Below are 18,545 nucleotides of genomic sequence, written 5' to 3' on the forward strand. Positions count from 1 at the left end.
CCTCTGCCAGGACACCTGAGGGATCTGTACATCTGTATATCTGAAGGTGGGTGGATTGGACCTCATAGAGGTGGCAGAACTAGACAAGCAGAGGTGGATGCCTGTGATGACACTGGCCTCTCTGGCAGTGGTGCCCACAATCTAGGCAACCCCCGCACTGATGTTGGTGCCAAAGACACCTCTGACAGAGGGGTTGGAGGATGGAATGTATCTGCTCCCAAATAGAGCCATGAGGCAGCTCATGTACAAGAAACCACACACAAAAAAAATGTGCTATAGCTCCACCTGCTGGGGAAAAAAGGCCTTTATTGACAATATATCAAACTGTTAAAATCAAAGTAAGCAAAGCTTTACCTAATAAGAAAGGTGTTTGCTACTTCAAATGCACTGGGCAGAGGCACATCTAATTAAATAGCATGAAAAATCATGTCAATATGGTATCACAAAAGTAAAATGACAATTTTCCAGTAACCAAACTCAAAGTCATGGGAGATTGGGATCTAACTGATAAATAGTTCAAAATAGCTGTTACAAAGAAATTCAGCAAGCTATGAGTAACCTCAAAAAGGCCATTCAATGAACTCAAGAATAAAATTAATGAACAGAGGTGCATTTTACTAAAGAGATCAAAATTCTAAAAAAGAACCAAACAGAACTCCTGGAACAGAAGAATTCAATAAAGGAGATGAAGAATTCATTAGAAAACATTAGTAATAGTGCTGATTAGATGGAAGAGATAATAAGTGACCTGGAACGTAGGAATCTAGAAATGATTTCAGAAGAATAAATGAAACTGAAGTTTTTAAAATGTAAAGAAAACCTATGAGACCTATTAGACTCCATTAGGAGAGCCAACATAAGAATGAATAATGGGTATACCAGAAGGAGAAGGGGGAGCAGAGGGATTATTTAAGAAAATAACAGCTGAGAACTTCCCAAAACCTGGATAAGAACTAGGCATATAAGTCCATGAAGCTGTTAGACCACTTTACTATCATAATGCAAAAAAGACCCTCTCCAAGACATATTATAGTGAAGCTATCAAAAGTTAATGATAAAAACACCAAAGGCATCCAGCTAAAAAGGAAATTATCCTACAAAAGATTCCCCATTAGATAATAAGCAGATTTCTTAGAAGAAACTCTGCAGGCAAGGAAAGGGTGGAATGACATATTCAAAGTATTGAAAGGTAAATATTGCCAGCTAAGAATACTCTATTCAGCAAAGTTATCCTTCAGATGTGGAAAAATAGAAGCTTTTTTAGTCAAACAAAAGCTGAGTGAGTTCAGCACCACTAGACCTGCCTTACAAGAAATGTTAAAAGTAATTCTCCTACCTGAAATAAAAAAACAAAAAAAACAAAGTACACAAAACTTTGAGTAAGGTGATAAGTAGACAGAACTAGAAAATTGTAACTATTTTAAAATAGGGTGTTAAATCCTTAAATATAGCATAGAGGTTAAAGAAAAATGCATTAACACTACTATAGAGACTAAAATTTGGTAAGGAACTTGCAGCAAAAAAGGCATCATTTGTGACAAAAATAATAGAAAAAGGGAGGAGGAAAATTATGGAACCTGAATAGGCAAGTGAAAGTAAGTTGCTGCCATCTGAAAAAAAGACTATTTTATCTTTAAAACATTTTATACAAACCTCATGGTAACCACAAAACAAAAATGTAGAGTAAAGACATGAAACATAAAAAGGGGGGAAATTGAGCGCATTTAAAGAGTAGGCAAAAACACAAGGAAAAATAAACAATAGAGATATACAACAGCCAGAAAACAAAAGATAAAGTAGTAGTAGTAAGTCCTCATATATCAGTAATTACCCTAAATGTAAATGGATTGAACTCACCAACCAAAGGCATAGAGTAGCTACATGAATTAAAATACAAGATACATATGCTGCCCTCAAGAAACTCATTTCAGCTCCAAAGACAAACATGGGCTCAGAGTGAAGGGGTGGGAGAGGATACTCCAGGCAAATAGTAACCAAAAGTAATCAGATATATCAGACGAATAGACTTTAAGTCAAAAAATGGTAACAAGAGACAAAGAAGGCTGTTATATGATGATAAAGAGGTTAATATTTCAAAAAGGTATAAAAATTATAAATACATAGGCTCCCAACATATGAGCAGTAAAATATATTAATCATAGCATATGTTAATAGAGAAATAGAAAACAATATAAAAATAGTAGGGGATTTCAATACCCCTCTATCAGCAATGGATAGAGTGCCCAGACAGAAAATAAACAAGGGAATGTGGGATTTGAACCACACTATAAAACAATGGAACTAGCCTGGCCAGTGTGGCTAAGAGGTTGAGTGTCAATCTATGACCAGAAGGTCATGGTTTGATTCCCAGTCAGGGCACATGCCTGAATTGTGGGCTCAATCCCCAGGGGTTTGGTGGGGGGGTTGGTAGTAAGCAGCCAATCAATGATTTTCTCTCATCATTGATGTTTCTATCCTCACCCTCTCCTTTCCTCTTTAAAATAAAAAATATATCTATTAAAAAAACAAAGGAGCTAAACACACATATATAAAATATTCCATCCAACAGCACCAGAATACATATTTTCTCAAGTGCACATGGAGCATAATTCAGGAAAGATTATATAATAAGCCATAAAACTAATCTTAAAAGGTAATCTTTTCTCAGACCACATTGGCATGAAATTAGAAATCAACAATAAGAGAAAAATGAATAGATCTTCAAATATGTGGAAACTAAACAACATACTTTTAAATAATCAATGGTTAAAAGAAGAGATCAAAAGGGAAACAAAAAGACATTACCTTAAAATAAGTGAATATGAAAATACGTTTCAAATTTTGTGGGATGCAGCAAAAGCAGTTCTGAGAGGTACGTTTATAGCAACAAAAACATATGTTAAGAAATTAGAAAGATCTTAAGTATACAACCTACCTTTGCATCCAAGAAACTAGAAAAAGATGATAAAATTGAGCCCAAAGTTAGCAGAAGGAAGGAAATAATTAAAAACAGAGCAGAAATAAATGAAATAGAGATCAAAGAAACCAAACAGGATCAATAAAACTGAAAGCTGATTCTTTGAAAAGATAAACAAAATTGGCAAACCTTTAGCTAGACTAAGAATAGAGAAAGAAGACTTAAATAAGTACAATTATAAATGAAAGAGGAGACATTACAACTGATACTACAAAATTACAGAGAATTTATACAACTCAACACCATAAAAACAAACAATCCAATTTAAAAATTGAAGAACTTGAATAGACACTTCTCCAAATAGGACATGCAAATGGCCAATAGACATGAAAAAAAAATGCTCAACATCACTTATCACCAGAGAAATGCAAATTAAAATACAATGAGATATCACTGCATACCGATTAGAATGGCTATCATTAAGAAAACAAGAAACAATGGGTGAAAAAGTAAAAAAAGAAACAACAGGTTCTGATGAGGGTGTAGAGCAGGGGTCCTCAAACTACGGCCTGCGGGCCACATGTGGCCCACCGAGGACATTTATCCAGCCCGCCGGGTGCCGCTGCCTGTCCTGCTTAGCAGCCGACTCGTCCCGGGCCCGCATTGCGCATAGGAATTTGTTCATAGTTGTTTTTTTTTAAAACTATAGTCCGGCCCTCCAACAGTCTGAGGGACAGTGAACTGGCCCCCTGTTTAAAAAGTTTGAGGACCCCTGGTGTAGTGAAAAGGGAACCCTTATACAATGTTTGTGGGAATGTAAATTAGTCCAACCACTACGGAAAACATGGAGGTTTCTCAAACGTTAAAAATAGATCTCCCATACAATCCAGCTATTCCACTTCTGAGTATATACCCAAAGGAAATGAAAACAGGATTTTGACAAGATATGTGTACTCCCATGTTTATCACCGCATTATTCACGGTAGTCGAGATATGGGAACAACCAAATGAATGAATGGATAATAAAGATGCTATATGTATACACAATGGATTCACCCATGAGAAGAAAAGACATCCTGCTATTTGAGACAACATATTTGGACCTTGAGTACAGTATGCTAATGTAAGATAAATCAGACAGAGAAAGACAAGTACTATATGAAATGACTTATATGTGAAATCTAAAAAAATAAATTCTACCTATAAAAAAAGAAAAACAGTAAAATGATGGTTACCAGGGGATGGAAGGTGGGGGTAAGATCGATGGTGTTTAGGGGTACAAACTGTAATGAGTAGTAAATAAGCCATAGAGACTTAATGCACATATAATGAATATAGTTGTTATTAATTACTATAATGATGTAATGTGATAATATTGCTTCAACTGCAAACATATTACATTATATAAATATATCAAAGTAATATACTGTATACCTTAAATTTACAAGTTATAATATCAAATTTATCAAATAAAATAAATTTTATAAATAAAAGAGTTTTAAGAGAGAATAAGCAAATAACTATGGAGTGAATTTTCTATGTCTCATAATAATCCAATATTGTACCTTTGAACGTTTTATTTTCTCCCATCAATGCTCTTCCTCTCATTTTCTTCTCTTATAATCCTGCCCATTCATTGAGGCTCAATCTAAAAGCCTTTTATTATGCCTCAAACCTACATATGGTCCCTCATGTGAAACTTCATTGTCCATCCCTGCATTATGCCACTTTATATTCTAGCTTTTGTGTAATATATATATATATATATATATATATATATATATATATATATACACACACACACACACTAGAGGTCTAGAGGTAGAGGCCCGGTGCACGAAATTCATGCATGGGGGGGGTCCCTCAGCCCAGCCTGCACCCTCTCCAATCTGGGACCCCTCAAGGGATGTCCGACTGCCCGTTTAGGCCCAGTCCTACCGGGATTGGGCCTAAATGGGCAGTTGGACATCCCTCTCACAATCCAGGACTGCTGGCTCCTAACTGCTCACCTGCCTGCCTGATTGCCCCCTAACCACTCCCCTGCCAGCCTGATCAATGCCTAACTGTTCCCCTGCCAGCCCGATCATCCCCAACTGCCCTCCCCTGACAGCCCGGTCACCCCCAAATGCCCTCTCCTGCATATTCCCTCTTTATTAGATAGGATTTTTTCTTTAACATATTGGACAGTGTACCTGCCGTGGTCTTGACAAACCAGTAAAAATGTAAACCCAAACTAAAAGTGTCATAAAATAAACTTAAACAGAAATTTCATGAGACCTTGGAAAAGTGATATCATGTGGTTGTTTCTTCCTTTTTTTCCTTCTCTTTCTTTTTCTTGATGTTTCATCTTTTGTCCTTTCTTTCTTTTTTCCTTTTATTCCTTTTCTGTCCTCTCTTCCTCTTAACTTTTCTGTTGGTAGAATGGTCAGTACTTGAATGTGTCTTGCTTCCAGAAGACGATGAAGAGGGAAAACACCATCATCTGAAGAAAAAGATGATCTATGTTGGGATCGGTGGTGTTTCTGGTTTTGCTCTTTTCCCGGTTTGTTTGTCATTTCTGCCGGCCCCGGCATCTTCAGGACTTGTGCGTGGGCTCTTCTTATTCAAGTCTACAAAACCTCCCTGCCTTGGTGAAAACTGTAGGGGAAAAGGCCTTCCTGAGTGGGCTCAAGTCCTGCCCAAGGTGCTGAGGAACCAGGGTGGGGAGCACCCACCACCACCCTTGCAGAGCCAACCTCTGGACCTCAGGGTACTCTCCAGTAATGTAACTGCAATGTCCCCGTTTGCCTTCAGAAATTAGTTGTAAGTTACTTCCGATGTGAAACCCTACCTCAGACATTTCCTTTGTGGTTTCTAAAGATTTTAAACAAAACCCATTTACCTCCCTAACCTGGTCAGAAGTTTTTACCCAATGGGAGAGGTTTGTTGGGCAGCATTGCCCAGATATCACTCCCCATCTCCAATCACTCGGCTGGGGGCAAGGGAAGTTCCAAGGCTATAGGTGTGTGTGTGGGGGGATCACTCCATGGGGGCACAGGCCCTTTGGAGGCTGACACCCCAGGCTGCCACTGGGAGGGGATAGTTCTGGGGGGTGTGGCTGCTCCCCAGGCCTACACCCCCCAGCTGCGGATGGGAGCTGATCGCAAGCAGCGGCGGGGGGGCGGGGGGATGGGGGGGAGGTAGGCTGCGCAGGCAAGTCCCAGGCCCACGGCCCAGGACGCAGCTAGAAGCAGATTGCACCAGAGGGGAGGGGTTGGGGGGGCATGGGTGAGGCCGCAGCTGGCAGTGGATTGTGCTGGGGGTGCGCGGGCGCCTCCCAGGCCATGGCCCAGGCCGGGGCTGGGAGAGGATCCGCGAGGGGGCGAGGCCGCCTCCCAGGCCAATAGCCCTGGCCGCACGCTGCCTGCTCTCAGAGGCAGCCCTCCCTGGGACTGGGGGACTGCGCGGGCCTGAGAGGACCAGGCACCGCCATCTTGTGTCTATGGGGGCCGCCATTTTTGTCGTGGAGTGATGGTTAATTTGCATATTACTCTTTTATTAGATAGGATATATATATATATATGTATATATATATATATATATATATATATATATATATATATGTATGTATGTATATATGTACTTTGCTGGGTTGTAAGCTTTTGAAAGGCAGTGACCTGAAGTTTTTCATCTTCTACTTCCGATGTTTGTTGCATGACTAAAGGTTTGCAAAGAATTGTAGAGGAAAAACATTTCTACATTTGAATTGGAGGTTCCATGCCTAACTGGGGCATGCTCTGCTACAGTTATTTTAGACTTGGCTGATGGTAACTCAAAAAAGAACAGGGCTGGAGAATGCTATATCTGAGCCCAGTCCATCTTATTTTGCAGCAGGAAATTTACAGGGCTTCATTATAATTAAGGAATTCCATGTAGGGTGGCTCTCCATCAGCCCATTACCTATGACCCACTATTATAGATTCTGCTGTTTTATTCTGGGTGGACTTTTCTATTTTAAAGAGTTTTCTGTTCAAATCCAGAAATGTCCTGTGAATGCTAACACATAACAACTAATATCTTTGTTATCTGTGAGCATCTTAACCCGGATCATAAAGAATCAGTTTGTGGAGAAGTTAGAGAGAGGAATTGATGAAAAAGATAAGAAAAGAGTTTGTGCTATTGAAGCAGGAGTATTCCTAAACAAATTTCAATTTCATTCACTATTGCTAAGATACAGGCAAGCTATGCAATTGTGCCCTGAAAGCTATGGTCCAGATATTCATAGCTCCCATTCATTTATTAGCCCTCTATTATCCTTCCTAGTAATTATCTAGTTTATGAACATTATTTGTAATCCTTAAAACTTTATAAGAATAATTACTCCATTTTTCAAATGAGAAAATTGTGTTTCAGAAAGGTTAAATTACATAGTCATGATTGCCCATCTAATAAATAGACAACTATTTGAATACAAACTTTTATTCTCCTCACCCCCTATGTTATGCTTGCTGCCTTTTTAAGTAGGTGGTGGCTTCTAATAGCCAGCTGGGCATAGGGAAAAAGGTAAGGAAGACAGAAATATTTTCTTGCCATGCATTATTTCAGAACCTCAAATTGCTATGGAAAACTCAGTGTTACCCCTTTCTGACTTGGTATTGGCCTTTATAAAAATAGGACAGGAACCAAGATGGCTAATCCTTCATCTCTCACCAGGAGGAAATTTAGCTAGTGTCTTTGTTTTTGTGCAAAAGAAAACTAAAATGAATTTGTGATATGCAAATGATTCTCTCAACTGTTTGTTAATTTCTACTGTTTACTCAAAAGTAGGAAACACCAGGCCTGTAATACATCATCTTTTGTGCGCTTGGCACCTTCCATCACAAATCATATTAATCTGCTCAAACTAACAAGGATTAATTATCTTGGTAAGGCAAACCGGCATTGTAATGATATATTGCCCAGACAGCCTGGAATCTAGCCATTCATAAATTCCATTTTTGGTTGGTTTATTTCTGTTTGTCTCTTTCTCTGACAGATGTGTGCCCAATCACTGTGAGCATGGTGGGAAGTGCTCACAAACGTGGGACAGCTTCAAATGCACTTGTGATGAGACTGGATACAGTGGGGCCACCTGCCACAACTGTGAGTGCCAATTCATCTCACTTTGAACTTGTACTACATGAGATTCCCAGGTCTTCAGCTGTGCTTTAAAACTCAGCAACCTGAATTAATCCACATACTAAGTCACCCAATTCGGAAAAACCCAGATTCGTTGTTGTTTCTCCAGAACAGTATTCTGGTTGTCAAAATATATTTTTTCATGCCTAACAACTCAAAAAAAGAAGAACATTTCTAATGATCTGTAAACATGTAGTTAAAATTGGAATGCTGATCTTGGATTTGACTCAATGTGCCCAAGCCATGTCTATCTGAGTAAATTGGAAAATTATGGTAGTGTGATGTCTCTGACTGGATCCTCATTTATCAATTCATCAGAGAGGGAGACAGAGTGTAATTTGAACATTCAGTTCCTTGGAAATGGTTGTCTCATGTTCTGTCACAACTATTTGGCCACATTTATTTAGAGTACAAAAAGAAAAGTTAGAAAATGGAATGAAGCCATTTGAAGTGGTATATCTAAAATAAAAACAAAAAGAGATAATTTTTTAATATTTATATATATAAAAGCCAAACAACCTGAATGATGGAATGAGCAGAGCGACCGGAATGACCGGTCGCTGTGATGCACACGGGGCAGCCAACCAGCCCGATTGGGGCCCCGATAGGCCCCCCCAACCTCCAATGGCCCCTCCCCCAGCTTACCCCGCCCCCAATTGGGGGGGCAATTGGGGGCCGGGCCAGCCAGCCAACTGCCTGCAGCCCCTCTCCCCGGCTGACCTAGTCCCCAATCAGCCCCCCAACCCTGATTGGGGGTGGGGCCAGCCAGCCAAAGGCCTGTGGCCCCTCTTCCCGGTCAGCCCCACCCCCAATTGGCCCCCATTGGGGCACGCCGGCCAGACCCCACCCGTGCACGAATTTGTGCACCAGGCCTCTAGTTAAAAATAAAATGTAACATGCAAGGGTGACTAGTAAAGCACAGAAGGGCCTTGTTTTATATAATAGCTTCACCCTGAAAAGGTAAGTAAACTTAATGTTTTATAATTCAAAGAACATTTTTAAAGGAATATTAACTCTATAATTATAATACTAACATTCCAAAAATGCATGCTGTTTACAGAGCACTTTTGAAAACAGATTTGCCATAAAACATACAGTTGAAAGTCGTGTGTGTGTGTGTGTGTGTGTGCGTGTCGGGAGGAAGGAAGGGAGAAAGATTCAGTCTCCTCAGACATCATATAATATTCTGAAAGACTAAAAATTTCATAAACCCTCTTACACAGACTGCTTTCTCTTGGCTGTGCCACTTACTTACTTTTAAGAAGCAAAGACAAGCAAAATATGATTAGGGTGGAGTTCTGGGGACAGTAAAAATGCAATATAGTTCTCTGAGCCTTTTCTATCATTATTTGTAGTCATATTCAGCCAGAAAGTGTGTTCAGAATATATTGAGAGACTTCAACTAAGAAAAAATATTTGTAATTTATTTTATTGCACTTATTAATTTGTTTAGAAAGATATTTAAAAACAAGAGACAAAAAGAACTAAGAAATCAATAGTAGGAAGATATACAAGATAATAAAAAACAGACACTTAGTAACTCATCATCTGAAAAGTATTGATAATTATAGGTATTGAGAAAGTACAAAGAACAAAACTGATATTGAAATTAGTTACAATAAAAGAGTTATAACTAAAATTTCCAATCACACCAAATGTTCAATTTTGGATAATGTTCAATAATTCTCATTATAAAAGTTTGAATTAGATAACTTTAATAAAACTAAAGTATTTTACTCGACCAGTTTAATTTATATAGTATTGTCTTTAACTACCACCTTTAACTATAAGGGACTTTGTTTCTGAATATGGAAACACTAAAGTAAAAGAGCAAGAAATTGGTGGTGGTTTTAAAGGTTTCCTATCTTAGTGAACACTTTTGGTATTGAATTGAAAAGCAAATTATATTCTACAGCTGCTAAAATAGCAAAGAATAGTATTTTGAAAATATTTTTAAATTTAAAAATGTTAAAAATATGCTACTGGTTGAATAGTTGAGTTTTTAAAAATAGCAATAACTGTAAGTATTAGAAACATCCTACGTGTGCTTAGGTTTGGCTCTAGTGCAAGCTGTAAATGTAAAAGAGGAAAATTTTCTCCATCCTGCTGCTAATTCCTACTCTTCCTTGTTCCATTTTTATATCTAGAACAGTAGAATTGTGCATTTTAACAATTTGACCCTGATCCCTCATTATCTTCTTTAAATGAGGCCAAAATCTTGAAAATCCAATGTGTGCTAGATAGAGCTTCAAAGACCATAATGCATAATTCAATAAAGAGTTGACTGGCCATTATTTTGTTGTGAGAAAAAAATATATACCTGGTAGCTTATTGAAGGATAAGTGCTTCCTATTAAGCTGAAAGACCAGTACTATTTCTTCCTTATTCCTGTTGATTTGTTAAAAGTTGGAAATGTCTGGCCCAGTAAATAACAATGTAAAATATATATATATATATATATATATATATATATATATATATATATATATATATATATATGTCATTCAGTTTGGCACAGAATGTCTGGCCCAGTAAATAATAATTTAAAATATATATAATATATGTCATTCAGAGGAAAAACTGAAACATTTTGCATTTTTTCTTAGTCAGCGACTGCATTCATAACAAGAGCGTTGAAGTGAAAAGACAGCGGCTTCATGCTAGCTGTGAGATGATCATTCTGTGTGCCCTTGTAAGTCTTGACTTTTCGTGGACTTCCTTTGTTCCTCTCTTGACCGAATGCTTCTGGGGTCTCTTACAGTTCTAAAAGCCAGTGAGCTGAAACTTCCAGTCACTTATTCTGTCTTCTGTGGTTTTGAACTTTGTTAATGTTATTAAATAGTTCACCTCATTTTCTGCAGAGGACTAAGCACCCCTTTCGAAAAGGATTTATGTTAATTTTATAGTACTCCTTTAATGAGGTAAAGAACAGCTAAGTCAAGTCTAAAGTTTATTTTAACGCAATATTCAATAGAGTTTCCAATATTACTATTAGGCTACTATTTCAGCACATTTTTCACATGGTCCAAGCTGGGTCAGGATGAGATAGTTATTTGTCCGGTACCCGTGATCATCCATGCTAGAGGCTGTAGTCCAAGGTGGAACCTAGCAGCCCTTTTATGATACGTCACACTGCCTGACCTTGAACTTGGCTGTGCCACTTACTTGTAACCTGGAGTTACAAGTAAACTCTTGGAGCTTCAGTTATCTCCTGGGTGAAACGGGTCTAGTAACAGCACCCTCATAAAGCCACTGTGAGATTGATTAAATGGGATGCCTTATAGAAGACACAGAGGTGAGTTTAGCATATGTTAGTCTCAACATATGTATGCCATTTAATTCCTTTCAGAATAATCATCGCTTCGCTCCGAACTTCTATATCAATAATCGCCCACATCACACTTTTTGTCATTTAATTTCATGCTGCTAATCATGATTTGCTCTCATTTCCATGGCAGATTTGGGCTTGACGTGAATGATTGGTTCCCATAGTATTTTGGTTTTGTTTTTTTCCCCAGAAGAATTGAAGAGAATTAAAAGTGATCTGTGTATGTCCTAGACCTATATCCTTTTGTTTATTTGCCTGTTTATACATGGACAATTTATTTCCAAACACAGCCCCTGTAGGGTTCGGAGGGTAGTCGTTTACAAACCCCAGTCAGGAAGTCATCCTTCGGGTGAGGATATCCCACAGGGAAACCACAGGTGCCCGGAGATGGTCAGATCAGAGGAAAGGAAAAGCCTGGGTTTCTTGTCTAAAACTAAAGAGACTAGTTTATGATAAAATGTAAATACATTAAATGGTTGCAGTTTTCTACTTTAAAGTTGTTCTTAGTAGAACAGTCTGTTCTCAGTGAATTTCTAAGAACTGACCAGCAGCATATCAGAACATGAAATCATGACAGAAAGGATAGAATGATCATGTTGGAAGTTTATTTTTTTTTGTTATGTTGACTTGTCTCTACTTCACTCTCCCAAATGTTAAAGAACATGTCTTTCTTTCTTTTTTAGTAAATTTTTATTGATTTCAGAGAGGAAGGGAGAGGGAGAGAGAGAAACATCAATGATGAGAATCATTGATTGGCTGCCTCCTGCATGCCCTACACTAGAGATCGAGCCCAACCCGGGAATGTGCCCTGACTGGGGATAGAACCATGAACTCCTGGTTCATAGATTGATGCTCAACCCCTAATCCATGCCGGCCCATCTAAAACATGCTTTCTTGTGAGCAAAACCATGTTTGCAGCTAGTCTTTTTCCTTCAGTGTGCACAAACACTTTTCAATTGGTCTCCAAGCTTACTTTCCAGTACTTTAAGTGCTCTTTGGGATCTAATTATCCTCTCTTTTTTTCACATGTATTTCTTACACTTCATAATTATGGCTCTAATTTACATAAATTAAATTTTAAAACACTATGTCTTATCTCAGGTCTTGGCAGATATTTTTCTCATGCTGCTGGGATCTATCTTTGACCTTATTCATTCTTACCTGTAATATGAATCCCTTATGTGGAATTGCCCTAAAAATCTCCAGGATGTCTTCAATAGTATAAAAACTTTTGGCTATTTTTACAAGTGCAATAGGATATTTGATAGATATAAGCAATGTTTAGGGGTAGAACTTTATAAGAATTATTAAATTTCAGGTCTTCATTCTGAGAGAAAATATTTGTCCAGATATGTTTTTATTAAAGGAGAGATTCTCACTTTGCCAAGATACATAGGCATGGCTCTTTCCAGAGGTAGCAAGAGGAGATCAACTCAATAGGCCTACACAAATCTCTTTTAATTTTCAAATTAAATGTGATTTCTGAATTTTGAAGTACTAAAAAGGAGCAGGTACTGGGGTTGCCCACAAATGCAAAACTAAAATTTTTACTAGCCAATGTCAGAGGAAAACTGAAATGTAAAAGGAAAATATTCTACATTCTGGAGCTATTACTCTGGGTCTATAAATTTGCAAACCATAAATTACACCACATCTTTCACTGCACACAAGAAAAGTGCGTGGATTTCAGTAGCTCACACCATGTTGTGCATAATCCATTATACTCATAAGTAATTTCACATGTTTCAGAACTTAATTTTTAAAAAGAAATGAATCCTACTTGTTTGTAGTTGTACTAACCTACTGCATCATCACCTAGATTTATTAGCAGTAGGAAGTGTGGTGCCTCTACCCATTTGGAGCTACCACAGACTTAGGCATCAATGAAGATAACTTGGAATTTAAGGAATGCTATCCACCCCTTCCCTCCCTAAAATGTGGTCATTGAATAGAATCATGTCCTCATGGGATCTGTAAGCTATAAATTCAACTGGCTTCTAAAGACTTACTTGTTACGGCTATGTCTTTAACCTCGTCTTCTATTATACATTTCTCCTATTTCTTCCCTCCAGTCCCATTGGCTTCCTTTCAGGTTTCCATACATGCCCTACTCCCTTGCACTGTTCCCTGTCTCTGCCACTGCCATCACCACAGGACTGTGCACATTCTTTCTCTCTGCTTTATCTGGCATATTCCGCCTCATCCCTCAGCTCTGTAGTCACCTCTTTAGGGAAGCTTTCCATAACCCTGTGATTAGGTCACATCCTCTTATTCTAAAACATATTTCTTTGTCTTAGTGCTGGTTGTGATTTTGCATTTAATTGTTGTGATTATATAATAATGTAACTTCATCCTCACTGGACTTTCATATATGAGAGGGACAGTGCTACTTTCTGTATCCCCAGAGCAGTTTATCCCCACTTTGTCCCCATAGCACTCTCCTTCCCAGCATACAGTATGTGCTCAGTGAATATGCACAGAATGAAGGGCAGTGAATAAAGAGCATCAACACTTTTTAAAACATCAATACCATTGACACAAATTTTTGATGATAGTGAAGTTATGAAGAGAGAGTGAAGCTAAAGGAGAAAAAAGAAAACAGAAAAAGGAGGGTAGAGAATCAAAGATGGATTAGTGGAAGGCAGAGAGGGTAGTGATAATAAAACCAGCAGGGGCAATCCCAAGAGCTATAACATTATAAGACATCATATAGAGGGATTCAGAATATGGGCAAATAAGCCTACACATTCCAAATAATCTTTGGGGAAAACATGGTGCCATGTTAAGACACCATTCATTGAAGTAATTTATGGAAATTTATAATAATAGTGGCAAAGTAGATTGCAATAAAAAATGACATCTTAGGTAATAGAGCATAGTCACTACTGTGCTAGCTGATTGTGTATGAGCTATTCTAAAACAGATTTCATACATACATGTATATATTTCATACATATATATATGTATATATATAGTGGGCCTAAGCCATCAGTCAGACATCCCTTGAGGGTTTCCAGACTCACAGTCCTGGCTGAGGGACCCCCCCGCCCCCACCAAGTGCACAAATTTTCATGTACCGGGCCTCTAGTTGTCTCATAAAATGCTTTGTAAATTCAAAAACATCCTATATCTTTTTGTAACTTTTATTGTACCATTAAGTATTTTTGTTGATGTTGTTAATCCTCACCTGAGGATATTTTTTCCATTGCTTTTCAGAGAGTGTAGAAGGGAGGGAGGGAGTGAAAGAGAGAGAGAGAGAGAGAGAGAGAGAGAGAGAAACATCAATGTGAGCGAGACACATTGACTGGTTGCCTCCCATAAGTGCCCCAACTGGGGTCAGGGAGCAAAACTGTAACTGAGGTGTATGCTACGAATCAAACCTGTGACCTTTTGGTGTGCAGACTGATGCTCTGACCATTGAGCATACTGGCCAGGGCATCACTAAGTCTTTAATAACAGGCAGACAAATAAATTTTTTGTCTGATTATAAGTAGCTTAAGGATACTAAGCACTGGGTAATGCTTACAGAAAAGATCTGAGGGTTCCTCAGTATTTAAGCCAATACTCACTGAAAAGATAAAAGGCTTTATTTGCAAAAATAATGGCTATGCCAGCTGCTTTAGCTGCACAGGGTGAATCTGCTCTTTCTAACCTAGACATGGCATTAGGTACCCAGATCATGCTTCTTTGTTATCAAGTGGACAATTACCAAATTCTTTTACATTTACCTCCTTTTCATCCTCCCATTCTGTTCATAAACCATGACCTACTTCACATGCTCAGTGTGTCCTTATCATTCAAGAGTGGCTATGAGGCACTGAGTTTATATCACTTATTTATGTTTTAGACACTCAGTGATATATTGATATCTGACTCCACTCTGCATGTGGGATAAGAGCTGGAATATAGGGTAGAGAAAGGAAGAGGACAGGAATACTAGGATGTAGTGTTCCAAAGAAATATATCATTTCATTAACAGTTCTTACAATCATAACTCCTTTTCATATATATCTCTGCTTCATTGGGATTGTGAACTGAGAGTAAATTGTAACACATGCTTACCTTTTACAGTCTGTGTTGAAACTTTTCATGCTCACAAAATATTTATAAATGTAATTACATGGAAAAACCTTAATGTATTGTCACAAATTCTTTGCAATTCTAAGCAATTCTTTTATCTTTTCAGATTCTGTTGTCAGAGTATTTGTTTATTTCTGGGATTTTCTTCTGATCAGATGGACAGGGAGATATGGATACAGCATCGGCAGGGGATTGGGTAGAGAGTGCAATTTTTAATAGAATAATAGGTACAATTAAAATATAGTAAGCCTTGCTAGGTTGTATATATCATCCAGATGGGAAGTTCACTTTCTACTAGAGCTGAGGCATTCGGGGAAAGAAGGAAAGGACAAGAAGTGTCACTTTCTGAAATCACATTTATTTACAAAAAATCGCATTTATTTACAAAAAAAAAAAAAAAAGTGGGTCTTTTACTGACATGTTCACCTGACACCCACTGGTAGAATAAGATGGAAAGGAATGAGGAAGTACTACCTGAGTAGAAATGTTAGGAGGGGAATTAGAGGCCATTCTATCTACCAGCCACAACCAAATAAATTGCACTGGATTAAAATAGTGCAGGTCATTTAGAGAAGCACAGCCAAAGACCTTTCCCTTTCCAAGGCAGCCCAGTGCTCAAATTAATCCCTTCTTTCATGCCTTGCTTTGGTCAGATAGCTAAGATCACTCATAGAAAGGATTTAATTTCAGATTTACAAAGACTCTTTCAATAGTTTCAAAAATATAGCTTTCTCTTTGAATAAGGGCCTTTGCAAAAGGTTGGTCTGCAAATGCATATTAACAATCAACCTGCCTGAGAGAGGAGCTATGCTCCCGTGAACTTCTCAGAGGCTAGGTCTTAAGGGAGCTGACATTATTCATTAAACTCCCCTGTAGCTCGAATCCCAGGGACCATCTCATCCAAGGTTCAGAGCAAAGAGAAGGAATAGAAAACACTAATTTCTGAACCTTTGCTAAGTTCAGTTAGGAAAGGCAATATGAGAAGAGGCCTATTTACTTAGAAGATACAGAAGGAAACTTGAGAGACCTTTGTATCTTTTCAAAAAACAAGAAAGAATTCAAGTTAAAATTAGTGTGTTTCTCCTTTGATCCTTTTAATGTTTCCCAAATCTTCTTTTTTTTTCTTTTATATTGACATCGGTCACTATGGCTATTTCAAGTCTTTAACTTTACAAGCTTGGTGTATAGGGTTATCTCCAATTCAAAGATGGTTACAGCTCATTTAATAATAGTATATGACTCCTTTGTATGCAGCATGCTGTGTGGATACGGAAATACAGGTAAGAGTCCCTCTTCCTTATAATGGAGACAAGGCAGTTAAAAAAGGAAGCAGGAAAGTCAGGACACAGTAACATATTAGCAGAAAGCAATCGATGTTTATGTGCCAAACTGTTATAAAGACCAGTATGTTTAACTTGAAAGAGAGAACAATATGAACCAAGATGGTTGGGAAAGGTTTCAAAAAAGAACTGAAAACTCTAAAGCTAAGAGTCTTGTTTGGTTGGTAATTCAGAATGGGAATAACAGGAAAAGATGTGGGAGGTGGGCCAGCAGAAGCCGAAATCCAAGACTGTTATATTTGGTCTAGATGGTGAATGCAACCAAAAGCAAGCATTTTACAAATAAGTGCGATAGTTTCCAAGAAAATTGCTGGTTCACTTTTTTAGGTGTCCTGACAGCTGACTGCTTTAAATTTTAGTTAAATATTTTATTTGAAAATCTTTTAACTTAGTCAAGTATAAGTGAAGTTCTATAAATGTATAGGGATTTGACTAAAAAATATGGTCTTACTTTCAAGTGAAATGAGAAAGATATTCAATGGCTTTCAGTTCCTTGGTCTCATCATATAATTTTGTCCCCAAGGTGCCATGGTGGTTCCTACCAACAAAATATGCCTCCTCTGATCTTGAAAGACCTTTCTTGCCATCACAGATGCCAACACCAAATGCCAGATGATATTGGCACATGCAAAATCGCTATCATTACTCATTAGCAGGCATCAAAATGTCCCAATAATATTCTTTGCCATTATCTAAGTCTACTGAGACATCAATTAAACATGTCTTACTTGCCAAGTCTGTGATCAACTTCCACTATGATGGATAAGGCCAAGTGAAGCTATCTGATTAGATTGGATAAAAGACACACCTCTAAGCATTTGGCCTTGGACAGAGAAATTATTTCCTTCCATCCATCCAACAAAGAATTCAGACTCTAGAAAACCCTATGTGTGTTTTCTACCCTATGGCTATCTGTCAGTGAGTTTCCCCTCTTAGAAAACATTCAAGTATCCAATGTAAAGCATATTCCTACTCAGAAAATGTGAGCATATTAAGCCTCCTTAATGGTTTCAGTGACATAGATCTAGACTTTCTGAAATAATAAAGCCTGCATTTTGTGGGGCCAGGTTGATCATTCTGAAAGTTCCCAAACTACCTGAAGCTTGGTGAATGGAACAAGCTTTGTTAATTCACTGTCCAAAAGGATTCTTTTTCCCCCTACCCTTATAAAATTATTTAAATCAAGCTGATTTATGAGAGAATAAGAGTGTCCTGGACTTCCACAGGAGATAGGTTATCAGGAATGGAGACAGTCTTGTCCCCTTGCAATTCTGAGAGAGAAGTCTTGGATCCGAACCTTAGATGCCTTTAAGGAAGGCAGGTGGGAACTGGAGGCAGTTTTACTTGCTTCCTAGTGAGTAGTGGGAGCATCTACTGTGTGATGATGGCACCTACTGGGGAAACCAGAGCTACTGGGTGTAGAGGTGGGGCAGGCACTGGGAGAGAAAGCAGAGTCAGTGAATCAGTGATGGTCAAAGTATGGTGAATACAGAAGGAATCCTCCTTCTCTTCTCATGGACACTGCATCCACCGCTCAGAACATACTTTCCACTAATATGAGATAAAATGTGGCATCGGCCCTGTCAACTTTGTCTTTGCCTCAGTGACATTGCCACAGCTCCACTGGATAGAGGTCATTCTCACTTAGTTTCATTTCCTTACCCAAAACTACTTTGGGGGCTTACCACACATTTTGGAAATAAAAACAAAGATACAGAATCAG

The 18,545-nt window shown here is 38.2% G+C and overlaps 1 protein-coding gene across 1 annotated transcript in view; it reads left to right on the forward strand.

Annotated features, from left to right (window-relative positions):
* CNTNAP2 (contactin associated protein 2) overlaps nt 1–18,545 on the forward strand; it is a 1,915,008-nt gene that overhangs the window by 1,142,191 nt on the left and 754,272 nt on the right. Inside the window, exon 11 of the mRNA XM_080666270.1 lies at nt 7,932–8,038. Within this exon, the coding sequence (XP_080522396.1) occupies nt 7,932–8,038 (107 nt within the window). The remainder of the gene's footprint in view (nt 1–7,931; nt 8,039–18,545) is intronic.

Source organism: Plecotus auritus, assembly GCF_963455305.1.
Source record: "Plecotus auritus genome assembly, chromosome: 4".
Lineage (NCBI taxonomy): Eukaryota > Metazoa > Chordata > Mammalia > Chiroptera > Vespertilionidae > Plecotus > Plecotus auritus.